General features: G+C 38.2%; 3 protein-coding genes and 1 long non-coding RNA gene across 9 annotated transcripts; all 4 read left to right on the top strand.

The window, feature by feature from the left end:
• Window positions 1-3537, top strand: LOC103429079 (uncharacterized). 2 transcript variants are annotated; one of them, XM_070805012.1, is made up of 5 exons: window positions 7-944; window positions 1665-2198; window positions 2294-2504; window positions 2828-2978; window positions 3060-3302. In XM_070805012.1, exons 1-3 carry the CDS (start codon window positions 138-140, stop codon window positions 2402-2404), a joined length of 1452 nt encoding a protein of 483 aa, XP_070661113.1. In that variant the 5' UTR covers window positions 7-137; the 3' UTR covers window positions 2405-2504; window positions 2828-2978; window positions 3060-3302. The 2 variants fall into 2 exon arrangements, with proteins under 2 accessions (XP_008365448.1, XP_070661113.1); XM_008367226.4 differs by having other exon boundaries at window positions 1-944; window positions 2828-3537.
• An 802-nt stretch (window positions 3538-4339) lies between these two features.
• LOC103429078 (uncharacterized) lies at window positions 4340-6596 on the top strand. Its single transcript, XM_008367225.4, has 3 exons — window positions 4340-5517; window positions 5656-6186; window positions 6295-6596. The coding sequence occupies exons 1-3, from the start codon at window positions 4729-4731 to the stop codon at window positions 6406-6408; spliced, it is 1434 nt and encodes a 477-aa protein (XP_008365447.2). The 5' UTR covers window positions 4340-4728; the 3' UTR covers window positions 6409-6596.
• Window positions 6597-11645: 5049 nt separating this feature from the next.
• LOC103429173 (cysteine-rich receptor-like protein kinase 10) lies at window positions 11646-15562 on the top strand. Of its 4 annotated transcripts, none has more exons than XM_029107968.2 (7): window positions 11646-12986; window positions 13383-13505; window positions 13703-13842; window positions 13929-14139; window positions 14294-14531; window positions 14617-14758; window positions 14896-15562. In XM_029107968.2, the coding sequence occupies exons 1-7, from the start codon at window positions 12158-12160 to the stop codon at window positions 15223-15225; spliced, it is 2013 nt and encodes a 670-aa protein (XP_028963801.1). In that variant the 5' UTR covers window positions 11646-12157; the 3' UTR covers window positions 15226-15562. The 4 variants fall into 4 exon arrangements, 2 of the variants coding, with proteins under 2 accessions (XP_028963801.1, XP_017186102.1); XM_017330613.3 differs by having other exon boundaries at window positions 14617-14762; XR_011571615.1 differs by having other exon boundaries at window positions 11652-12986; window positions 14294-14524; window positions 14896-15035.
• A 1058-nt stretch (window positions 15563-16620) lies between these two features.
• On the top strand, window positions 16621-18682 carry LOC139188140 (uncharacterized). Of its 2 annotated transcripts, XR_011571353.1 has the most exons (4): window positions 16621-16932; window positions 17064-17231; window positions 17423-17887; window positions 18142-18682. It is a non-coding gene; the product is annotated as an uncharacterized lncRNA (long non-coding RNA). The 2 variants fall into 2 exon arrangements; XR_011571352.1 differs by having other exon boundaries at window positions 17423-18682.
• The last annotated feature ends 8158 nt before the right edge of the window (window positions 18683-26840 follow it).

Raw genomic sequence — 26840 nt, 5'->3', positions numbered from 1 at the left:
CATTGCCCTCACTTGCTCTGGTGGATCTAATCAAACAAACGCATGAATTCGTCACCTTCTTCTTCAATCATCGTCACTCTCCCCGCGACTGCGACTGCGACTGCAACTGGTTCATCATCTTCTCTGTAACTTTTTAAATGTACCAGAAAATCAAACGAAAAACCAACTCCGCCTGCAAAGCAATCCGATACCGATACCTCTCTCTCTCCCTCCCGTCCGTAATGCCCAGAACCTTAACCCTCGCCCGCTTCAAGGCCCTCCTGTTATTCCTCTCCATTTTCCTCAACCTCTACTTCCTCTTACTCCACGCGCCGCCGGCCGTTCTCTCCCGCTACACTTCTTCCCCCACCACGCGCCTCCACCTCGTCTTCGCCATAGCCTCCTCCTCCGGCTCCTGGTCCCGCCGCGAGCCCTACCTCCGCCTCTGGTGCTCCCCCGCCTCCACCCGCGCCTTCGCGTTTCTTGATCGCGCCCCAATCGACTCCTCCGGCGAGAAGTCCGTTGCTCCGGTCGTCGTCTCCGGTGATACCTCCCGCTTTCCGTACAGTTTCAAGGGAGGGCTCCGTTCCGCGATCCGCGTGGCGCGCATGGTCAAGGAGGTCGTTGATCGCGGCGAGCCGGATGTGAGGTGGTTCGTGTTCGGCGACGACGACACGGTGTTCTTCGTGGAGAATCTGGTGAGGACGCTGTCAAAGTACGATCACGATCGGTGGTTTTACGTCGGGAGCAACTCGGAGAGCTACCAGCAGAATGTCAGGTACTCGTTCGATATGGCGTTCGGCGGCGGAGGGTTCGCCATTAGCCATTCTCTGGCTACGGCTCTGGCGAGGGTGTTCGACTCGTGCTTGATGAGATACGGCCACTGGTACGGAAGCGATGCTCGGGTTTTCTCCTGTGTGGCGGAGCTCGGTGTTGGGTTGACCCATGAGCCTGGGTTTCATCAGGTAGTGAATTTAGTTAATTTTATCTGCAATATCAAAAAAAGTAATTATCTTGATAAGATTTTAAAGATTTAAGCATGCATTATCAGAAAAAGTAATTAACTTTATAAGATTTCGATGATGTAATGCCGAAATTGGTTTTGGTAGGAAGGAAAAGGAAAGTAATTGCTTGATGGTGTTGGATGAACTGATTGTGTTTAATGAAAGCTTTGCTAAGGAATGGTTTCGGCTTTCTTCTATAACTCACCTTTTAGGTGGGGGAGGTCCGTTCGTAGGTGTTCCTTAAATTTATAGAGAGCTACGAAATGGGAGGACAAGGCATTTAGCTCATAGGGCTTCCGAAGAAACAGAATGAATGAACATTAGAACATTAGTTGTATGACTTGAAACAAGTTTATACTACATTTTCTGCTCCTCTGCTTCGTTATGTTTGTAATTGGAATATGATGCAATCGCATTGCTGGTCTGGTTTTCTAGTTTATAGTTTATTTTCAAGTGTACAAACTAAGTTAACGATTTTGTTGTTGATAGGTTGAATTGCTGATTGAGTTATGTTGGATTTCGTTAATGATAACCGGAGTTTTCAGATCATGATATAGTTTTGATTGGTGGTCCTTTGATCATCCGTTGAATCCCATTTGAGCTTGTTACCAATGAGTTGTTGTGAACTTATTTCAAGTTATGTGCTGGATTTTAGGGCACTTATTACTTTCATATTACCAGGTCGATATGCGGGGGAATTTGTTTGGAATGCTATCTGCACACCCGCTGTCACCTTTGGTGTCCCTTCATCATGTAGATGCCACAGATCCAATCTTTCCTAACATGAACAACACCCAAGCTTTGGAACATCTTTTTGAGGCTGTGAATCTTGATCCTGCCAGGATATTGCAGCAAACTGTTTGCTATGACATGTCGCATTCGTTGACTGTTTCAGTTGCGTGGGGTTATGCTATTCAGGTGTATGATGGCAATGAACTCCTTCCAGATCTCCTTTCTCTGCAGAAAACTTTTATGCCATGGAGGAGGAGTGGTAGTATCGATGCAAGTCAGTACACGTTTAATATGAGAGATTATCCTAGAGATAAGTGTAAAAGACCAACTGTATTTTTCCTGGAAAGTGTCGTATCCAATAGCCATGGCATCTGGAGCAACTACTCCAGGCACAATGTGGAAAACTGCTCCAAAGCAAATGCAATAAAGAATCTGGAACAAATCAGAGTGTTCTCACAGAAGCTAGAGTTTGATCCAGATGAGGTATTGCTTCACTAATATTGATGTAAACAATAAGTTTTCTCTCATCTTCAGTTTTAGTCAACGCCATTAACTACTGTCCACTTGTTACAATCCAGATGAAGGCTCAACGCCGTCACTGCTGCGAAATTTTGCCGTCGTTTAATGACTCCATGACTATAAACATTAGACGGTGCAGAGACAATGAGTTAATCTCCATGAATTTCTAGAGTTTTCTGTTGGATAGTTGCTCTGAGTACTCAGTACACTTAAGTAGATGCAGAATTCAGAGAACCACGCACACTTTTGGTATACCGTCATCTTATCAGGGTAAACACTAATGTCTTGTCTTGTTCCTAAATTATGTTTGAGAAGTGCTTAAGGAAACCCTCCCTCTCTCCTCGCATTTCATTCATTCATGTGATTTATATCTCACGATTAGTTGACATAATGGAAAATCTGAGTTTTACTCGTGTTCTCTCTTCATTATTGGGCTATTAAGCTATCGGACATAGGTTGTTCACTTGGTTAAGAATGCTTGAGATTCCTAAATTTTATTTTTATGAAATGGACCTACAAGCGGTCTGTTATACGTGATATTATGTGATGTGATCTGCACTTCATAAAGCTTAAGTTCCTTTTCTTCTTGACAGGAGGAGGAGGAAGAGAATATACTTGGAAGAGATGGCTATTTATCTTCTGATCAAGACTAAAATAATTATTCTGGAATGATGTCCTTGAAAACACTAAATCAAAAGAAAAAGATTTGCCGAAGGGGGAAGTCACTGTGAAAATCTGCTGCCAGTTAAGGTTTCGACATCTGTTAAGGCTCAATCTTGGTTAAACTTTTCAGTGGCTAATTATCTCTGGGAATTTGATGGACAGACAAAAAGGAAGTAGAACGCCATTCACACATCTGCTGGTGGAGACTACCCCAATAAATGTGGAAATCCAGAGGATTGAAATGTAACTAGTGAACTGATAGGTATGTAATGTTTTCATGTCGTAGGGTAACTTACGTTTTGAGACATCAAATGACGAGGAATAGTTTCGAGAATAAACATTAATTCGTTGGATAAGCATGCGAGGGAAATATTCTTCAAATGCTGGCCGCGTTTTCATGCCGCAGTTAGAGTATCTTGCTGATGAACTGTAGATGATAGATTGCAGAGTATAGGGTCTGGTTTTGTAATGTTGGAGCTGGGGTGAATGCCATACTTGGCACGCACACCTATTCCATAATCTGCTTCGTCCTTCGTCCTTCGTCCTTCGTCCTTCGTCCTTCGTCCTTCCTCGTTCAATTATTCTGGATGATAGCCCTTCTTCCAAACCATTGAAGTCTAATGCATGTGCATCCTTTGAATCTGCGAGTAACCTAGTTTGTGAGATTTTAAATTATTTATGAAGCTCCAGCATAGGATGGTGTCATGTTTCTGACTTCTCGGATCTGGTCGTCATAAAACAAATTAGAAATCAAATCTAACTCGGTTGCTTGCGTTACCATGTTTTTGTGATTAATTAGCTTAATGTATCGGGTTTATACGTCTTAATTAGCTGTATCCATGGATCTTGTATCTGAACATTGCTTGTAGATTTTTCTAAGCAAACATTTAATTACGAGCTAGCGGATTGTCACTCAAGTGATTAACAGTAGATACTTGCACTTAAATTCCCGTCGATTTTTACCTTCCAAATATCGTTTGTATAAAAAACATGTAATTTGCATATAAACATATTTTACATGCATTGATCACTCGGGATAATCGTTGGCTACACCGAAAATGCTACTTTTACCACATATTTATACCATCATTTGTACTATTTTTCTAATAGAGATGATACAAATGATAGTACAATTAGGTAGTATGTGTAACATTACTCGAGCTGCACAAGAAACCTCAAATATGTGAGTATTTGTTTCATTGGATTTTTTTTTTTTAAATTACACATAATCTTGGTTATTCATCCAAGAAAAAAATGAAATAAAAGGAGAACTTACAAGCATTCCGTAACACGTTTACACTTTATTTTTGCCAAGCCCGTTAAAGTTATTTTCTTTCTAAATCTTGGATCTGAAGTTGCTGCTTTCTTCACGTTTTGCATTTAACAAAGATGTACATAATTAAATCTTTTGTTTTGCCAAGTCCTAATACGTTTTAACACGTAACCCCTCTTCTTAATCTCTCACACTCCAGTCAATGCCATTGCTGTCAAGTAGCTGACCCTTGACTCTAGTCTAACCTAACGCATCAGCTCGATGCAGAAAAAGAGACACATTGTTTTAGCCAACTTGGTTCAAATTAGGTCTGCGGTTTTTGTTTTCTTTGGGTTGGCAGGAAATGGAGGACTTTTGCGTGAATTCCACGCCTACCCCATGTTCTTTTGGAGATTTGGCTAACTAAATAGACTTTGGTGGAGAAGAATACAGGTCAAAGTTTGCATCTTTCTCTTGCCGTTGATAACGCTTCACAATCGACATCTTGGTTTTGTCCCACACTTGTATTCTCTAGATACATTTCTGTTTTCTTCCTTTGTTCTTCTTACTTTCCTTAAGATGCTGCTGTTTCCTCAGTCGCCTTCGAAAACCCAAAATCCGTCTCGGTTGATAAACCTCTTCATAATCTCGTCTTCCGTCTTCACGCTCTTTCTTCTCGTGTCGTTCTTCCTTGTGTTTACAAGCTCAAAGCTTGCATATATTAGTTCTTTGTCTCAAGATGCGTATTCCCCGCCCTCAACCTCTCTCGAGCACATTGTGTTCGGGATTGCTTCGAATCAGAAATCGTGGTCTGCTAAGAGGAAGGAGTACGTCAGGCTCTGGTGGAAGAACCAATCCATGAGGGGATGTGTGTTTCTGGATAGCCTTCCGCCTGATCATCACCATCACGCCAACGATACCTCTCTTCCTCCAGTGTGTATCTCAGGTGACACTGCTCGTTTTCGTTACACTTACAGAGGCGGTCTCAGGTCTGCTATTCGCGTTGCGCGTGTTGTTTCTGAGATCGTGGCGCTTAACCATACGAATGTGAGGTGGTATGTCTTCGGAGATGATGACACGATTTTTTTCCCGGAGAATTTGGTGAAGACACTATCGAAGTATGATCATGGGCTGTGGTACTACATTGGGACATCCTCCGAAGTTTACGAGCAAAATAGGGTGTTCGGATTTGGAATGGCTTATGGTGGTGCAGGTTTCGCTATAAGTGCCCCGTTGGCAAAAGTACTGGCGAAGGTGTTTGATTCGTGTTTAGAACGATATCCGCATCTCTATGGAAGCGACTCTAGGATTTCCTCTTGCTTGGCAGAGCTCGGCGTTGGGTTAACACGCGAACCCGGTTTCCATCAGGTACCCTTTTCTTCGCTCATCAAATTATATGTGACATTAAATTTCAGTAGTTTAAATCGAAATTTCAGTGTGCTTGTTTGTTTGTTTATATGTCATAGAAATAATACTTTTGGTTTTGGGCTGGGAAAATTGAATCAGAATGACATTCACGGCGATATGTTTGGTCTGCTGGCTTCGCATCCAGTGACACCTTTGGTATCCCTGCATCACATCGATCACGTAAACCCCATCTTCCCCAACATGACGACTCTCAACGCTCTGCAGCATTTGTTTAAAGCTGCCAACGTTGATTCTCAAAGAATGTTACAGAAAACAGTCTGCTATGACAGATGGTTTTCGTGGACTATCATGGTGTCATGGGGTTACGCTGTTCAAGTATACGGAAACCATATTCTTCTGCCGGATGCCCTTCCCGTGCAAGAGACATTCAGCCAGTGGAAAAAGGGAAGTGTTTTAACAGGAGCTTATCTCTTTAACACAAGAGAACATCACAAGGATCCATGTCGAAGGCCTGTTGTTTTCTTTCTGGATGATGTGTCTTCTGGTGCGGGTAGAATCAAGAGCACCTACAAGAAGTCTTACGAAAATTGCTCCTACGACATGGCTTCTCCGAGGAGGTTGGAGGAGGTCAAAGTGTACTCACATAAGCTAGACTTTGATATGAAACAGGTATTGCTTACAATATTTCGGACATACATTGCTCGATCACTTGAACATTGTTATACGTCTTGATGAAACTTATATAATACTAATTCCATGTTTTCGTGAATTAATCAGTTGCAGGCGCCACGAAGACAATGTTGCGATGTATTACCTTCTTCGGGCAACAAGGTGATGGAAATCGAAATCAGAGAATGCAAAGAAGAAGAACTAATACACATGCATCCGTAGGGGTGTTTCGTATTTGCATATAGCCGGATTAATTACACAACATTATTATATCGTCCAGATAAAAAATAACGAATTATTGTAGATGTTAGGAAAATTAATACTACTTAATTGTCTAATCCAATGTAAATTAGGAATGCCATTGTATTCGACATTGAAATGTGTTGTCTCAAATTCGACTGCTTTTGTCATGCCCCGATCCCAACATACGTTTAGGATCGACACGTGACGTCACCAAATACCCGTATCTATCATACCCCTCCTCCGGGATATGGGTAAAGCACAATTCAATAATCGAATCGCATAGTAATTTTTCGTATGCTTTATGGCTGCATCTAACCTCCTTGTTAGACTGCCTATGTACCCTAAACAGGAATCAAGCCATTCATAGTTCGTCATGCACTATAATTGACATATATCACAGTCCGTTTAAGCCGAAAGGCATAACATTTCTCAATCAATCAATAGAACTTGACAAGCATGAAATTACTAGACTCAGGGTTACATAACAAACCCACCTGAAAATCATGATTTCCCTTCCATCTTCTATATAAGTCATTATGTCGCAACATGATACCGCAATTCACAACATATATCATATCAAAGAACCGACGAAGCACAATACAATTTTCTAGCCACATTAATTAACTAATTTGACCAAAATAATAACAACTATAACCATATCTTCTAAATTCATAATTTATGAAATCATAATCGAATCATAGAAAATCCTAAAGGAGTCACCCAAACGTCCAACAGCTTTTCTAATTCAATTCACGAGATTCTCAAAACCATTGCTCACAAATATACTAAAACTAAGGCTAGAGTGACACAGTTAAGCCAAGCCTACATATCTGCAGCTGATATCAAATCTAAGAAACCAACAAGTCAAGTGATGAGACTTTTGTTTGTACCATACTTGACTAATCCCGAAACTACTGAGCACCGATCAATGTTATACCGTCAAGGACCCAGAAGAGTTTCCCTCCAACCAGGAGGCCAATCATAATGCGACACGTGTCGACATCAGAAGCCAATCAATGCGCGACACGTGTCAACATCAGAAGCCAATCACAACACAACACGTGTCAATGTCAGAACAAAGCTAGAAACTCTTCTATAAAAGGAGATCATTCTCCCACAATATTTCCTAATGTGATTTGTACTAAATCATTCACTTGTACTCACTGAAGGAGAGCTTGAACCTATGTACTTGTGTAAACCCTTCACAATTAATGAGAACTCTTCTACTCCGTGGACGTAGTCAATCTGGGTGAACCACGTACATCTTGTGTTTGCTTCTCTGTCTCTATCCATTCACATACTTATCCACATTAGTGACCGGAGCAATCTAGCGAATGTCACAAACTTAACATTTTCTGTTGTACCAAAGTCCTTACTAATTTTGTGCATTGTTGACCACTCAACGAAATCCAAACCAGGAAACGATTCTGGACTATCACTCGACGGAATCGCGGAGTAAAAGGGATTCCGGACCATCACTCAACGAAATCCAAACAAGGATACGATTCCGGACCATCACTCAACGGAATCGCGAAGTAGAAGGGATTATGGATCATCACTCAATGGAATCGTGGAGTAAAAGGGATTCCGGACCATCACTCAACGGAATCACTTGCACTATCAACTTCTCATGACCACTAACTATCTTATCATACAAGCATAAAAGTTATACATAATACTTCTCATAAGATTCTGGGTTCACATCGTCCTAGAAACAATCATACACATCATACTGATCATACATATCTAACCACATTTCATAAACGTTTCCAAGCTACAGTCGAATCACAATTAATAAACATAGATCGATGCTAAAAATAAAATAACACTTCAATAGAAAGCACATTTAATTAACAAGTATAACTCAATATGATGCCACTAATACATATATCGAGACACACATCAACCGAGAACGACACGTCATCGTGATGAGCCAACTAAGTTCCATCAAGCCGCAACAACAAACTAGAGATAAACGATACTCTATAGTATAGCACGTTGACTAGAACGTCAACCGTCGATAAGGTAGGTCCATTAAGATCAACAATATAAGGTTATTCAAACCGGAAGATCCACACATCGGATTTTCGATCCGTAAGTTCTCAAAGGTCCAACAACTAATAACTAAGGTGCTCACAAAATTGTACGACGATCCAACGATCGAATTGTCGTCAATCATAAAAACAAGTGGTGGTCCAATTTGATCACCACATCAAACAATTGAATTTCGGGAAACCGAGCTAGACATAGGTTCATAGGGTCACTAGAAGGTATTTGGTACTTAGACAACACTCGTGGACGGTCCCACGTACCGCTACACGCGGTGGTAGCCAAGGTGGAGGGTTTTGAAAACCTGAATTTTCAATATTAACTAAATGAGCTCAAATTTATGTGGTAGCTAGAGCTCAACAAGGGAAACACTTTTTACAACTAGGCTGACGATAAATTCTAACCAGAAACCGTCCAAATTCGCCGGAGAAATTCGGATTTCTAGGGTTCTAAACACCCAACACTAAAATGAATACGAAAGCACAAACCAAGCATACCAACTTGAAGATTATGAAGAGTAGATGAAGTTTCATACCTCACTCAAAGGAAATGGTTGCCGAAGTCACCGAAAAAATGACAAAATCGCCGGAAACCCACGGAACTTTGCTGCCTCGAACTGGAAAAATGGATAAGAAAATGGGAAATCTAACACTGCAGAGATATAGGGCTCGTCAAAAGCTTTTCATGGACACCAAGATCATCCAAAACGGAGCTCAGATGAAGAAGGTACAAGCGGGTCAAGTTTGTGGGTTAATGGGTCCAATTCACCCCCAAAACGGGTTAGCACCTACCCCCCTTCCCATTTTTTTTCAGAAACCTTCCCCTTTGTAATTTGATTCCTCCTTCTCCTTCTAACTGATTGGTCCTCTTATTTTTGCTTAAATCTAATTAGGCTTCTTCCTTGTGGAAGTTTAAATGATTTAAAATCTATAGTTTAGTAAAACAACTTCAAATGTTCGTAACTATACCGTTATAATTTGGACTCGCAAACGACTTTCACCTATACGTTCATAGTTTCAAGATCTATTCGAAATTATAAATTGTGACCTCGAAAGGTCTACGGATTTTAAATAATTAATTTCCAAACTTCAAATTTCGTAACTAGTTTAATTAAAATCTAAACTCAAACAATTTAAAATAAATTCTCGAGAAATAATATAAAATCTCAATAATACAAATACGTAGATTATAACAGTGAAAACCAAGAACGGGATTTCACAGCTTTCTTGGATGGAGGTTTCAAGGATCCACAAACCTAGGAAAGCCTAAATTCAAGCAAATTTGAGTTGAAATATATACAATGTTGAGTAAGGAGGACACATGAGATTGCTTAAAAAGCATTTCATATGTACCAATACATCAAGCTTTCGCATCAAATATCTTTGTTATATTTATTTACTTTGGGCATAGTTGGATTAAGAAATAATGCACCGTGTGAAAAGAAAAATGGTGGTTTGACTAAGCAAAAGATTCAATCTTTTTCTTTTGTTTATGTTATCTTGAAGTTTGGGACGTTCCTCTAATTAAATTTCATTGTCAATAAGGGAGTAACGTTCGAGTCTTCGATTATTAAGTACACCTGTCTCTCACTTCACGTGGTTGATTTGGAAGTTCCTCTATAGTGCGACATCAAGACACTTCTTACATTGAAAGTGTTGGAATTTATTAGGTTTATTTAGGAAATTTATTAGAGATTTGATGTGATTTTGTAGTAGGGTATTTTTGACATTTATGCATTAGGGTTTCTTAGGTTTATTGCTATATAAATAGAGCTTGTAATTTAGTTTGAGAATCAAGTTATTCACAATGTAGTCTCTTAGCCTTTTGTAACCGTTCCGGCATTCTCAGTTTATTTAATAATATTCTTATTATTCTTGTTAGTCTTGTTCGTTGCGCACTCTGATATTCAACTTGGTATTAGAGCAGATTCGATTCTTCGGAATTTAATCTGTTCTAGATGGGTATCAATTTGTTCATCCGTTTGTCCGCTACGTATCAGTTTGTCATGAAGTTGGTTCGGAAGTGGCACTGGCATGGAAATCTTGCACTGGCACTGGAATCTTGCACTGGCACTGGCATGGAAATCTTGCATTGGCACTAGCACTGGCATTGAAATCTTGCGCTGGCACTGGCATTGAAATCTTGCACTTGCATCGGTGAAATTTCATATTGAAATTGGCATCGGAAATTAGCATAATGAAGTCTTGCAACCGCATCTGCTTGTTGGCAACCCCATGTCATGTACCGCTATGAGTTTGACGGGGGTGTTGGAATTTATTAGGTTTATTTAGGAAATTAATTAGAGATTTGATTTGATTTTGTAGTAGGGTATTTTTGGCATTTACGCATTAGGGTTTTTTACGTTTATTGCTCTATAAATAGAGCTTGTAATTTAGTTTGAGAATCAAGTTATTCACAATGTAGCCTCTTAGAGTTTTGTAGCCGTTCCGGGCATTCTCAGTTTGTTTAATAATATTTTTATTATTCTTGTTAGTCTTATTCGTTGCGCACTTTGATATTCAATTGAAAGGTCACCAGTGCATTGAACTGTATCGTAAATCGAATCGATGTTAGGTTTCTAGAATTGTAGCTTCCCATGAGCATATGAAGGTGATTAAACATAAAATTTTGTACATAATCGAGTAACAAGTCACAAACTTTTTCATCGAACAATGGGGGTGCATCAACGAATTTGGCGTCTTTGTCACGTAAAGAGCATTGTTCGTGTCACCGTCACTAGGTATATGTATGTGCATCTGCTCGGTATTTCACAAACAAACCTTTGTACCAAATAATAGCACCTTGACTTGGAGGACATCGCTTCCGAAGATCTCGATCTACTTAAAGTACACATATACAACGTAAATTCCAAATCAACCTATTCAAGTTGGTTTCTCATGTCCCGAGTAAGAAGCTCCAAACTTATGAAGGGAAAAATAAAGATAAGAGACTCGAAATGGTTAGTATTTTCGACGAAAATATGTTGAATATAATTGAATTAATCCTAACGCGTGTTTGACGCGAAATGCCCTAAACACAAACATGTTGACTTCGCTCGCGCATTGACGACACTCAGCAAGGCGTGTGAACAAAACTCAACAGGTCTCTCTCACATTTCCCAATTTTCTATTTGCCTATATATGCCTGTTGGCCGGCCAGGAGTGAACATCGCATTTAAAAAAGAAGAAGGAAGCCATTGTTTTTTTCCAAGTCGTTGCTTAGAAACGAGTACGTACTTGTTTCACTTTTGTATTTCTCTCTTAACTTGGTTGCTGAGAGGATGGTCATGTACGTCGTGTTTACTTTGACTCTTTCATGGTATGCGACATTTGGATTTTATGTTTGGTGTTACTTTGATCTTCGTAGAAACAATGATATTAAAATTATGCAGACCTAATGAACTACACGTAGTCAGATTCCGAAAACTACATTATGCATATATAATCTTTCTTTCACCATTTTTAAATATAAGTACTTGCTTTATATTCAAACCATTTTATTGTTTTTTATTTCTCCATATATAAATTATATTTTCGATGACGAAACGTCGCGGAACATGTGAATGCATGTGCTAGTATGTTGTTCTACTTAGAATGTTGCAGGGGACAAGTTTATTCAGCATTGGGGTTTAATTTGCTGCAATTTTTTCTGCTCCTAATCCTTTTTATCATCTTTTAAAATGAAATTTCTTGCATTATACGTTTCTTATTTTCTCCTTATTTCATGCATTCTTCAAATTTACTATCCCGCTAAAGCGCAAACGATTTACTCTTTTTCGAACTGTAACACCGCTGCCAATTACTCTTCCGGGAGTGTCTACGAGCAAAACCTAAATCTTACCCTCACTTCCCTTGTTGCCAATGCATCTCAAACTGGATATTACATCACAAGCATTGGTCAGAACAACGATGTGGTTTATGGCCTTGTTCAATGCCGCGGCGCTCTCTCTAAAATCGATTGCCAAGCTTGTGCAAATATAGCAGCAACTGAGATCAGGCAATTCTGTTTTAGCAAGAAGGAGGCTTCGGTTGGCTATTTAAATTGCTCGTTGCAGTATTCGGACCGACGTTTCTTCTCTACCTTCGACAGTTCCCCGAGGTTGACCTTATACTACAATCAGACAGCAAATGACCCAGTCTTTTTCAGAAGTCAGGTAGACAACTTGGTTAACAACCTATCATCAAACGCTGCATCCAATCCTTCAAAATTTGCTATCGGGGTCACCAATTACACGGATTCCAAAGATTTATATGGCATGACTCAGTGCACCCAAGACCTAGCAGAAAACAGCTGCTTAACGTGCCTGCAGCAGATTGCCAGTTATGTACCGCCGGATGGATTTGTTGGGTATACACTAATTTCTGAGAGCTGTTTTCTCCGGTATGAGATATATTCATTTTTCCTGTCACCAATTCAACATCCACCACCTCTAGCGGCACCCTTTCCATTTCCTAATTCAACTCCATTTCCTAATTCAACTACTACTGGTGGCACTAATAAGACTACTGGTAAATTTTTAGGCTCTTTTGATGCATTCAAAAGCTTCCTGTCATGCACATGTAATATCTGCAAGATGGTTTTCCAACGGGAAATGATTTCTGCACATTCTTTTCTCCTTATGCACGTATACCCTGTTTATTTTTGTTCCTTGATTTTCCTTTGCTTTATTCGATTCCAATGCCAGAAATAAGCAAGGGTGTGCATCAGGAAAAAGTGGAAATCATTTCCCTTTATCCAATTCCTCAAAGTTAACTAGTATGTTAGTCTTGATAAGAATCAATTGCATCAAATCAATCATCATGTTATTAACTTTGTCAGCATACGAAACTTTTAGTTTTATGAATTGAGTACTCCTTTAGAGAATTAGATATGAATAGAGTAGTAATAATTTCAAGTTTATGCAGGAAAGGAGAAGATTTCAAAAACCATAGTCATCATAGTTATCCCACTTCTTTTGGGATTGCTTGTGGTAGCCACAAGCTGCGCTTGTTTCTTGTTGTGGAAAAAGACCAGGAGAAGTGGAGTTGGTAAGTAGAACATACATGCTTCAATCGCAAACGTTAACTTATATTATAGTTTAGTTTTTATTTTTATACCTGCAATATTGGAGAAGGGCGAACCGAAACTAGGACTTCTCCAGCGTATACATTCACTTGAGCTACAAGCTTTCTGAAGACTAACTTATATGCCCCTGAAGACATTAACTTTGCATATTTTCATGCAGATTATCTTTCGGATGTTCGTGAAGATGGTAACAATAGTAGGGATGCACTTTTGATTGGATTAAATACACTTAAAGTTGCAACCAGCAATTTCTCAATAGCATATAAACTCGGAGAAGGCGGATTTGGTCCAGTTTACAAGGTACTTGCAGTTCAGTTGTAATCAATGCATTCTCTACAATTTTATGACATTTGTGTAAATGACTGTGTCCATATATACACCTCTAGGGAAAACTGCCCGATGGACAGGACATAGCAGTGAAAAGGCTGTCACGTAGTTCAGGCCAAGGTCTAGCAGAACTAAAAACGGAAGTAATTCTAGTTGCTAAGTTACTGCATCGGAATCTTGTAAGACTGTTAGGGTTCTGCTTAGAAGATGAAGAGAAGCTACTCGTCTACGAATACCTACCCAACGGGAGCTTGGACAAGATTTTATTTGGTATGAATTATCAGTTCCTTAGTTGTTTGCTTTTAATGGAGAATCAGTATGAATTACCAGTCCCTTAGTTGTTTGCTTTTAATGGAGATTCAGTATTTTTCTTTCTTGATCACAATAATGTTATGTTCTTATTAAACTTAAACTCTGAATATAGGTCAGGGGAGAACATTTAGTTTGGAATGGGAAAGAAGGTTCAAAATCATTGTAGGAATTGCTCGAGGGCTACTTTACCTGCATGAAGATTCTCAGCTTCGGATTATACATCGAGATTTGAAAGCCAGCAACATCCTGTTAGACGAAGACATGAACCCCAAAATATCTGATTTTGGTTTAGCCAAACTGTTCGGCGAGAGCCAAACTCATGGCAATACGAACCGGATTTCTGGTACTTTGTATGTCACAAACTTAATACCTAGTTAGATATTTACTGCTTATTGCTTGATACATGATCTCTAACACTACATTCACGATGTGCAGTGGATACATGGCACCAGAATATGCTAAAACTGGAAAATTTTCAACCAAATCTGATGCCTTTAGCTTTGGGGTTTTAGTTCTTGAAATTATAACAGGTCGGAAGAACTCTAGCTTCCGCACCTTCTCAAATCTACAAAGTTATGTAAGTACGTAAAAAATAATTGACATGATTAATGATTGAGTTTCACAACATGACAACATATATAACACGTTAACTTGACTGAACAAATTTCTTAAAGTTATATTGACTTGAAGTTAACACTTGAAATTGTCACATAGGCATGGCAACATTGGGCAAATGGAACATCATTGGAGCTATTGGATCCGAGTTTGGGAGACCAGTGGCCTAGATATGAAGTTTTGAAGTGCATCCACATTGGGTTGTTATGTGTTCAAGAAGCTGCGGCTGAAAGACCTACTATGTCAGAGGTTGTTATGATGCTCAATAGCTACACTATTACCTCCGTCGTGCCTTCGCAGCCAGCATTTTATGTCCGACAGGAAAGCTCCGCCAACTCACAGAACTTAGCTGCATCTGAGCTCGATATGTTATCAGAAGCAGCTCAATCAGTAAATGATGTTACAGTCTCTGAACTCTATCCTCGCTAGGTTAGCTAGCAATTGCGCAATGTCCTAATAACTGGATAGATATTAGATATCTCTTCTAGCTAGCTACCTAGCCACAAAGTAGATTAAACACTCAAATTATTAGTCTATGGGAATATTTTTGCTCAACACACTCAAGTAATGGTGATGTTCACCACCCTATATATCACTGTTTGATGAGTTTAAACTTTAAAATTTATGTCTATTCACCACTTGATGATGGTAAGCAAAAATGGACTCTTAGTTTGCTGTTTCTCATTTTTTGTTATACAAAAATGTAGGTCCTCAAAGAAACTTAGAAAATTATGTATACATACTTTGATTTGATTTTTATTGATCAGTAGAGTAGATGATGTCAACTTGCTCAAATTGTCAAACCACTAATACCAACTTATCTTCGATGAACTCCTTAGAAGCTCTAGCAAGATTTTACTTTCGCTAATGTAGGACGACTCTTTTTACTTTCACATTCTCGAAAAAAAAACAACCACTAAAGAACAATTTTCTTTGCTTGACATCGACTTTGCAGGCCAGGGGAAAGGCAATTGTTTACACCAAATTATTAACATTCATCACAGAATGTTTTCTTTTGTGGTGATCTACTGAGATTTTTACAGTTCTCTCCTGTCCCCATTGTTGAAATCTTGTTTACCAAACCAAAATTTGGTGTACCTTTATCTTTTTTGGTAAACCAAACCATAATTTGGTGAAGCTATAATTTAATGTTCTTCCATATCATGCAGATTCCATCAGCTGCTGAAAGTTTGTAGTGGAATATGTGAGCATTTTTTGTTTTCAGTAGTAACTTATAGATTCTATTTTCAAAGCAATTTTTCAATATATTTGAAACACGATCACATGACGTTATATTCTACATAAATTATAAGAAACGAATTTATTTTGTTAATATACCTTAAAATAAGACTTATTCTTATTTCAACATGTAAAAATTTGGTGCCATCTTTTCGTAATATTGCATGGGGTCTCATTGAAGCTGCATCTTCGTAATTCTTATGAATCTAAGTTTTTTTTTTCATGAAACAGAATATATGAGTGCTTGTTGGTTTGGTTAGTTGTGCAAATATGTGGAAATAAAACGTGTTAGTGTTTGATTGGACCACTTCATGGTATTTTTCTAATATACTTGAAACATGATCACTTGATGTTATATTCTACATAAATTATAACAAGCGAATGCATTTGGTACAATATTAACTCTGTCGTTCATTTTTATTATAACACGTGAAAATTTGGTACAATCTTTTTGTAATATTGCATGGGGTCATTATTTCATTGGACCACTTCACGGTAGCTTCATACTTTTTCTTATTTAACATTCTGCTGGGTTGGAATATTAGATTAGGTGAACGATATATATACCATACGAATGTGAGGTAGTATGTCTTCGGAGATGATGACACGGTTTTTTCCCCTGGGAATTTTGGTGAAGATACTTTCAAAGTATGATCATGGTCTGTGATACTACTTTGGGTCAAACTCCAAAGTTTACGAGCAAAATAGGGTATTCAGATTTGGAATGGCTTATGGTGGTGCAGGTTTCGCTATAAGTCCCCGTTGGCAAAAGTACCGGCGAAGGTGTTTGATTCGTGTTTAGAACGATATCCGCATCTCTATGGAAGCGACTCTAGGATTTCCTCTTGCTTGGCAGAGCTCGGCGTTGGATTAACATGCAAACCCAATTTCCATCAGGTACTATTTGTTGAGAATAAATCTCACATTGATATAATGAGGGATCTTGCAAGGGCTTTTAAGTAAGTTAAACTAATCTTCATATTGTCAATTGATTTTATGGTGGAACCTCAACTTTCTTTCGGTATCAGAGCAGATTGGCCCACGTGTGAAGCCGTTGCCACATGTGCTCCAAGTCACCCAATTTGTTGTGTGTCCACGTATTTGGCTTGAAAATTCGCTACATATGAGGGGGCGTGTGAGAATTTGAAGATAAAAGAGTCACATGAAAGAAGAAACCTTGCAAACTCTTATAAGAGGTTGGGCTACTTCTCATACATCTAATTTGTTTTATGGTAGAACCTCAACTTTCTTTACCATTTTCTTAGCTCATCAAATCAAATGCGACATTCACATTTTAGTAGTTTTAATTTGAAATATCCGTGGGCTTTTTGTTTGTTTCTATATCATAGAAATAATATTTTGGTTTTGGGTTGGAAAATTGAAACAGAATGACATTCACGGCGATATGTTTGGTCTGGTGGCTTCGCATCTAGTGACACCTTTGGTATCCCTGCATCACAAAACAGGAGTTTATACTTTTAACAAAAGAGAACATCACAAGGATCCGTGTCGAATGCCGGTTGTTTTCTTTCTGGATAATGTGTCTTCTGGTGCGGATAGAATCAAGTGCGTCTACGAGAAATATTACGAAAATTGCTTCTACGACATTGTGGAGCCTAAAATAATTCAAAAAATTCCAAATGTGACATGTGGACTTTTATTCAAGAAAGACAAGATTGTCCTCAATAAATGGGCAGACTTCTCAGATGCTCCTACTCACACCCCTGGAGGTTTTAGCAGCTAAATACGATTGTCCACATCTCACATGTCTTTGGCAATAAATTAAAGATAATGATTAATTACCCAAATCTTATCTTTAATACATTCCCAATTAAAGATTAACTCCAATCAAGTAAGTAATTATAATTTAAATAAATTAAAGATTATCACATTATTATCTCAATATATTATTTCCTATTTAATATCTTGGGAATATTTAGAAAATATCTCTCCATTAAACATTATGACTGACCCTAAAAAAGCCCTAAACACTTTACTCTCTCGGAAAAACTAACTTAGGCATCGGAGATCCATTGACCTAACCCCCCCCATCTCGTGGGCGTGTGAGGCTTAGGTCTCTAATAAAAAGTGTTGATTGTTTTGCAGGTGCATTTTTGTCAAGACTGAAGACAACGGAAATTTGCATTGACAAATTAGTGCTTTCATTGAGAGCTGATTCAAAATACTCGAAGAAGCCTCTCGCATTTGTTTTTTGAATTTTCTATTACGTTGAATTTCTCACACGTCGTATCAATTAATTTTTTTTAGAAAAATTTCTTGATCAATCCCTGGAGAAAGGATACAATGGTAGGAAGTTCAGCTCAATGGGCCCAAGCTCAAGTGGGTCAAAGAAGTGAAGCTCAACCTCACTACAAAGAACTTGCATCCCGTCATTGAAGATGAGACAGACAACTTGGTTAGCGAAGCTGAGAAAACCACTACTATGATCTTCATCCAAAGACATATTCATGATGCCCTGCAAACCGAGTACCTTGCTGAGGAGGATCCACGAGCACTATGGGTCGCTATGGCTGATCATTTTGATCACCAAAAGGACATTTTCTTGCTTGAAACAAGACATGATTGGCAGCATTTGTGCTTCCAAGACTTTAAGTCTGTGAATGAATATAATTCTGAAGTTTGTATTCGACCTTCTCTGCCATTAATATTGCCATGCAACAACAATATAGAGCTCAGAAGTTTATCAAGTTTTTTTATTTGATTTCTATTTTACTTCTCGCTGAAAAGCAGAATCAGTTGTTAATGAAAAATCATCAAGCTCGACCTACTGGGGCGACTGTCGTGCCTGAAGCACACTATAGCACGAACCAACACCCAAAACATCATCATAGGCATGGCAGAGGTGGCCAAAAGCCACCCCATCAAGGTCAACATAGCCAAGGCCCACCTAAGGAAGGAAACAGCCCAGAAGCGCCTTAACCTTGTTCCCAAGGCCCCAAACTTCAGGAATAAGGGCAAAGCATCTGAAACCATGGATGCAGACATGTGCTATCTCTGTGGTTCAAAGAACCATTGGTCCCATGTTTGCCAAGCTCCCCAGAAGGTTGTAACTAAATATCATTCTCGTCACAAGAAGTTTGAATCAAACTTTATGCAAGTGGACGAACTGGATAGTACCAAGATGGAGATTTCTAACTTTCAAGAAGTCGTTACCCCTATGGAATATTAGAATCCTATACATAAACTATTTTTCTAGTTGAATTTTAGACATCAGGGCCGAATTTCACATAGTGGCCGAACCCTTCCTTTGTGTTTTTGGTTAAATTTTGAACAATTTCCTTTTATGATTGGATTATTTGTTGGTGATTTATTTTTGGATATTGAGTTTTAATTTGTTACCATCCTTGAAAACTTAAATTATTTTGAATGGATATTTGTTTTTAAGAACTTTTATGCATGTAACCGATTCAAATTAATTTTTCATTCTAGGTATGACTAGTGGAGAAGCTAGTTGTCTGGTAGATAGTGCAACCACGCACACCATTTTGCGTGACTGCAACTATTTCACTAACTTTATACCTAAAAATGCACCTCTGACAACCCTCTCATGCCCATCTAACCTGATCGAAGGATACAGTAAGACACGTATAATGTTGTCTAGTGGTACAATTTGGACCATTGATGAAGCACTTTATTCTCCACATTCTGAAAGAATGTTGTTGAGTTTTAAGGACATTAGAGATAATAATTACCACACTGAAACCTATGTAGAAAATTGAGTTGAATTTATGTGCATAACTTCCTATAAATATGGCCAGAAACGTATTCTAGAGAAGATGAAATGTATCCTAAGTGGTCTGATACTACGACCATACGCCCTTTAGAGAGCCATTATGTGGTCAACCCTACCTCTGGGACCGCGCACGAAATTTGGCATGATCGTTTGGGACATCCTGGATGAACAACGATGCTTCGTATCCTCAAATCACACACAGGAATCCACTAATCCATTAAGCCTTCTTATAACAAAATTTGTTCGAATCATCCCATTTTCTACAAAGGATTCAGGGGGACATTTGTAGACTAATTCACCCTCTATGTGGACCATTTAGATATTTTGGTTTTGGTTTACGCTTCCACATGTTGGTTACACGTGTGTTTGTTATCCACAAGGGACACTGCATTCTCCAAAATATTGGCTCAGGTTATCAAGCTAAGGACTCACCACCCTGATTACCCGATCAAATCTATTCGATTGGATAATGATGGAGAATTCATATCTAAAACTTTTGATGATTATTGCATATCGGTTGTGGTTAAAGTTAAACATCCAGTACCCCATGTTCACACCCAGAATAGCTTGGCAGAGGCATTCATTAATCACTTACAAATGATTGTTCGATCATTAGTCATTCATACCAAGCTCCTGATCGCTGCTTAGGGTTATGCAATATTGCACGCAGCCATGTTGGTCCGCCTGAGGCTTGTTGCAACCCAACCATGTAACGCCCTTCAGTTGGTTACCGGATACGAACCTAACATATCACATCTGCGTGTTTTTGGTTATGCAGTCTATGTACTGATTTTTTCGCCCTTACATACAAAAATGGGGCCTCGGCGAATGGTGGGAATCTATGTCGGATATGATTCTCCTTCGATTATTCGTTACCTAGAACCTTTGACAGGCGATCTGTTTACCGCTCGTTTTGCGGATTGTCACTTCTATGAGACAGTTTTCATGTTGTTAAGGAGAGATAAGAACACCAATGTTCCTAAAAAATGATGCGAATTATCATGGACGACTCCTATTTTGTCTCATTTAGATCCCTACACTGCTAGTATGAAATTGAAGTGCAGCGTATATTAGATCTCCAAAGCATAGCTCAGAGCATGCCAGATGTTTTCACCGGTATAGCGCGAGTGACAAGATCACATATTCCAGCTACAAATGTGTCTGCAAAGATGGATGTACCAAATATACGATGGACTTCCCTCTTGGAGGCCCGGGACACTACTTTGACCAATCCACATACATTTGTGGCTAGCCAATCATCTGCTCGTACACAAAAGTGTGACAAACTTCTTGGTTTAAATGATTCACACCCCCGGAAAAAGAAACCCATGGCACAGGCTCCTGCTGAGCTTACCGTGCATCCGACTGTCACTTACTCATTTTATCCAACTTATGAGAAAATTCTAGATTACGGAAGAGTCCTTAAAGAGACTAATCCACCTACTGAGAATTGTGAGATTTCGGTCTATTATGCTAGCTTAGATGATGTGTGGTGTAGAAATGAGATGATCGTCGACGATGCATTAGCATATGCAGTAGCTGCGGAGATCATGTTGAGCAATGACATTGAACCCTGTTTCATTGATGAATGTCGACGTATAACCGATTGGTTAAATTGGAAACAAGCAATCTAAGTCGAATTCAATTCGCTTGCGGAATAAGGTGTTTGGACTTGTAGCTTATTCTCCTCCACATGTGAAACCCGTTGGCTACAAGTGGGTTTTTGTTCAAAAGCATAATGAGAATAATGAAATTGTGCAGTATAAAACTCGTCTTGTTGTGCAAGGCTTCTCACAATGCCAGGGGATTGACTATGACAAAACTTATTCACCTGTTATGGATATGATTACTTTTTGCTACCTTATCAGTTTGGTAATTTCTGAAAAACTGAGTATGCAACTAATGGACATAGTAACTGCGTATCTCTATAAAGATCTTGATATGGAAATTTACATGAAAGTTCCCAAAAGACTTCCGTTGACTGGATCAAATATTTCCAAACCCCGGAACACGCTCTCTTTCGGCAAAGGTGTTCACTATATGGTTTGAAGCAATATGGAAGAATGTGATATAACCATCTAGGTGAGTATTTGACTAGTCAGGGATATGTGAACAACGATCTATGCCCTTATGTGTTCATTAAGAAGTCATATTTTGGTTTTGTGATTGTTGCAGTATATGTCAATGACATGAATTTCATCGGAACTCCTGAAGAGCTCGCGAGCACTGCTGCGCACCTGAAGTCGGAATTTGAGATGAAAGATCTAGGAAAAACTCGATATTGTCTCGGTCTCGAGATAGAGCATTGTTCATATGAGATCTTAGTACATCAATCGAACTATACCCAGAAGGTGTTGTGCTGCTTTAACAAGGATAAAGCGAAGTCTTTGAGTACTCCTATAATCGTTCGATCGCTAGATGCAAAATGAGATCCCTTCCTTTCGAATGAGGATGATGAATAGATTTTGGAGTCTGAAGTTCCTTATCTATGTGTGATAGGTATTTTATTGTACTTAGCTTAATGCACTAGACCCGACATCTTCTTTGTTGTTAATCTTTTGGCAAGATACTGTAATGCACCAACACGCAGACACTAGACTGGCGTTAAAGACATTTTCCACTACCTTAAGGGTACTACGGATTTGGGCTTATTCTATCCCTATAGATCCTCGAGTGATGCCGCACCCCCTTTTCTTGAGTCCATTCTCGCCTTGTTGGTTATACTGACGCATGATACTTATTTGATCCGCACAAGGCACATTCTCAAACGGGTTATTCTTTATCATTGGAGGCACCGCAATCTCTTAAAGGTCAACTAAACAGATCTTAGTTACCACTTCGTCTAACCATGCTGAAATTCTTGCCTTACATGAAGCAACTTGGGAATGTTTTTGGTCGAGAGCAGTTGTAGGCCATATTCGAAACTTTTATGATCTTTACCTCGTCGTTGATGTCCCTACAACGATCTATGAAGATAACGCAGCATGCATCGAACAACTCAAGAAAGGTTACATCAAAGGAGACAACACCAAGTACATTATGCCGAAGTTCTTTTTCTTACATCAACAACAAAAACTTCGGAAGATTGAAGTCACGCAAATCCGTTTACAAGACAATATGGCCGACCTCTTCATCACTGCAGAAGACGATATTTCAAAAGCTTGTTCATAGAATTGGTATGCCTAAACTTCCTAAAGTGAAGCCTTTGAGTACTCCTATAGTCATTCGATCGCTATATGCAAAATGAGATCCATTCATTCTGAATGAGGATGATGAAGAGATTTTGGAGCCTGAAGTTCCTTATCTAAGTGTGATAGGCGTTTTATTGTACTTAGCTTAATGCACTAGACCCAACATCTCTTTCGCTGTTAATCTTTTGGCAAGATACAGTAATGCATCAACACGCAGACACTGGACTGGTGTTAAAGAAATTTTTCGCTACCTTAAGGGTACTACGGATTTGGGCTTATTCTATCCATATGGATCCTTAAGTGATGCCGCACCCCCTCTTCTCGAGTCGATTCTCACCTAGTTGGTTATGTCGACGCATGATATTTATCTAATCCGCACAAGGCACGTTCTCAAATGGGTTATGTCTTTATCGTTGAAGGCACCGCAATCTCTTGGAGGTCAACTAAACAGACCTAAGTTACCACTTCGTCTAACCATGCTGAAATTCTCGCCTTTCATGAAGCAACTTGGGAATGCTTTTGGTTGAGAATAGTTGTGGGCCATATTTGAAGCTCCTGCGATCTTTACCTTGTTGTTGATGTCCCTACAATGATCTACGAAGACAACGCAGCATACATCGAACAACTCAAGAAGGGTTATATCAAATGAGACAACACCAAGCACATTATGCCGAAGTTCTTCTTCTCACATCAACAACAAAAACATCAGAAGATTGAAGTCACGCAAATTCGATCACAAGATAATATCGCCGACCGCTTCACTAAATCATTGTCGAAGACGACATTTCAGAAGCTTGTTCATGGAATTGGTATGCTTAAACTTTTTTAGTTGTAACATTACTAGTTTTCTTTGGAATTGTGTCAAACTCAGAGAGAGTATCCTGAAGTATACCTGCTTGATCTTAATATACTTTTTTTCCTACGATTAGGAGCATTTTTCCCATTGGGTTTTTACTACCTAACTAGGTTTTAACGAGGCACCCATCTTAGGTTGATCATATCCCTGATGACTTCCTGTAGATGTTTCATTTGATTTTGCATTGTTCACGCATTTTTCCTTAGATTATGAATTTTGTCCCTACTCGGGTTTTTGCCATAGCCTTAGGGTTTTTTTTTTTGTGAGACTTACTTCCTTATGCAAGTTCCTACCTTATTTGAGAATAGCATGTTCCCAAAATCAGTGCCGACAAGTTGACTTCCTCAACTTCTACATGATGCCGAATCTACTTGAGATTTTGCACACTCAATGGGGAGTGTTATAAACTTCTAATTTAAGTGTGATTGTGTAAATCCTAGATTATATTTGATTCTAGTTATTCTTTCCTATATGGTCTTGTATTCCTTGGAGATGAATGATTTCTTCTCTCCCTTATTACTATAAATAAATGCACTACTTTGGGGGGGGGGGGGGGTAACACATATCCCTACAAACACATTCTCTCTACAATCTATCTCCTTGCCGCCGGCCCCCTTCCCCAGTCAGTTAAATATAGGTCCCAACAAAAACAATTTTTTTTTTTTGGAATGTTAGTAGAATAAGGGATCCACTATTAAAATGAATTAAAAATAAATTTGACAAAAGAAAAAAACATCGCACGATAAGATCAATCGAAACTGGGTTTTACATTTTATCTTTCCATATTACAAAGACCCATCTTTGTAATTAGGTCACAAAGGACCCCCTTGGGGGGCTAATAGAATAATGCGTGCATCACGAATATTTATTGTTTTTTATTTATTCGTTGTTCCTCTTTCTTTCATTGAATAATATCTACTATTGTTACTTGTTACTGGGTGGCCAATCAATTCCTAAAAAAAAAAAAGATTCCAACAAAAAACATCTTATACAACCACAAAACGTTCAAATTTGACTTCAAATCACAAAGCCTTCAAATCTAGTTAGCAAATAACATTTTAGTTTGAGAGACTTTTGATGTCAAATATGTACAATGGCATTCCACCTATGATTTTGACATCTCCTTTAGAGATGCTCTTATAAAGTTATGTATACATACTTTGATTTGATTTTTATTGATCAGTAGATGTTGTCAACTTGCTCAAATTGTCAAACAAGTAATACCAAAATTATTTCTTATGAACTGCTTATAAGCTCTTACAAGATTTTACTTCACTAATATAAGACTTTTTTTTACCTTCAGATTCTCGTAAAAACAACCACTAAAGAACAATTTTCTTTGCTTGACATGCATGCTGCAAGCCAATGGAAGGCACAATTTGTTTACACCAAACTACTAGCATTCATCACTGAATGTTTTCTTTTGTGGTGATCTACTGAGATTTTTACAGTTCTCTCCTGTCCCCATCGTTGGAATCTTGTTTACCAAACCAAAATTTGGTGAACCATTTGCTTTTGGTAAACCGAACCAGAGTTTGGTGAAGCTATAAGTTCATGTTCTTCCATACATGCAGATTCCATTAGCTGCTGAAAGTTTGCATTGGAATATGTGAGCGTTATTCTCTTTTCAAAGCAAATTGTCAGAATATTTGAAACATGATCACATGACGACGTTATATTCTACATAAATTATAATAAATAAATTTATTTTGTTAATATATTTTAAAATAAGACTTGTCTACTATGTCATTTATTATTATTATAATACGTACAAATTTGGTACATTCTTTTTGTAATATTGCATGGGGTCTAGTTGAAGCTGCATCCTCGTAATTCTTATGAATCTATGTGGGTTTTTTTAGGAAAACTAATGAAAATGGTTTGAAAACTTTGAGTTTTAACAAAAATGACAAAATAAAGGGTAAAGTAAATAGTACCATAATTGACTTTTTAGTGTAAAAATGTAGTTTTTTTGTTAAAATAAACAATACCGAAAACTTTTCGTTAAAGTTCTTTTTTTTTTTGGGTGAAACACAATATATGGGTGCTTGGTTTGGTTAGTTGTGCAAACATTTGGAAATAAAACGTGTCGGTATTTCATTGAACCACTTCATGGTAGCTTAATTATTTTTATTATTTAACTTCTGCCGGGTTGGAATGTTAGATTAGGTGAATCGATGTATACCCACTAAACATGCATGAAGATGAAGTCAGCCACCTTCTTCATTAACTGTTTAACGTGGAAGCCATAAACCACTCCATTTGCGCAAGTTAATTTGGCTTGGCTCTTTTGTTTTTCATGTCTACTTTTTTGCTTTTGTTAACAAAATTTAAACATCAGATTTAGTTTTACACCGCCACGTAAAAGTGTTATTCAACTCAAATCATGACACTTATGTTTTTTGTTTTAATGTACTCTAGAAATGTAATATATCAACATTTATATACTTATACTATAAAAATAATACACTACGATACATGTTAAAATTTATCTTCACTTTAATTGTTTATAGATTTTAATTATGTATTCATTAAAAAAAAACATTAAATTATGTCAAGAAGTTAATATATGAATCCACATTCAAAACAATGCTTGAATTAATAATTCACATTAAATAGTGACAAGAAAAAATTGAACTATTTACTCACTATGTTATCTACATAAAGAAAGATAGGTAGTGTTATCCACACAATCATTTTTACTTCTTACACAACCTTCATAATTTTTAACCGAATCGAATAAATTAAAGAATATCAATAATAAAAATTTAATAAGTATGTGCAGAAGGTAAAAATAAGTATGTAAATAAAGTATCCGAAAGATATCATTGTTGTGGTAGAAAAAGAATATATATTTGTACCAACATGAGCCTACAACTTATCCTTGCCTAGTCATCATGACACTTGACCAACTAAAACAACTAAACCCTAAATTAATATTATCTTCACTTTCAAATGCCTCTTCTTTTTCCTTCGACCTCTCTATATGTATGTGGTTGGCTCT

The sequence above is a fragment of the Malus domestica genome, chromosome 09 (genome assembly GCF_042453785.1).
Source record: "Malus domestica chromosome 09, GDT2T_hap1".
Taxonomy (NCBI): Eukaryota; Viridiplantae; Streptophyta; class Magnoliopsida; order Rosales; family Rosaceae; genus Malus; species Malus domestica.
This window is presented reverse-complemented; position numbering and strand designations above follow the sequence as displayed.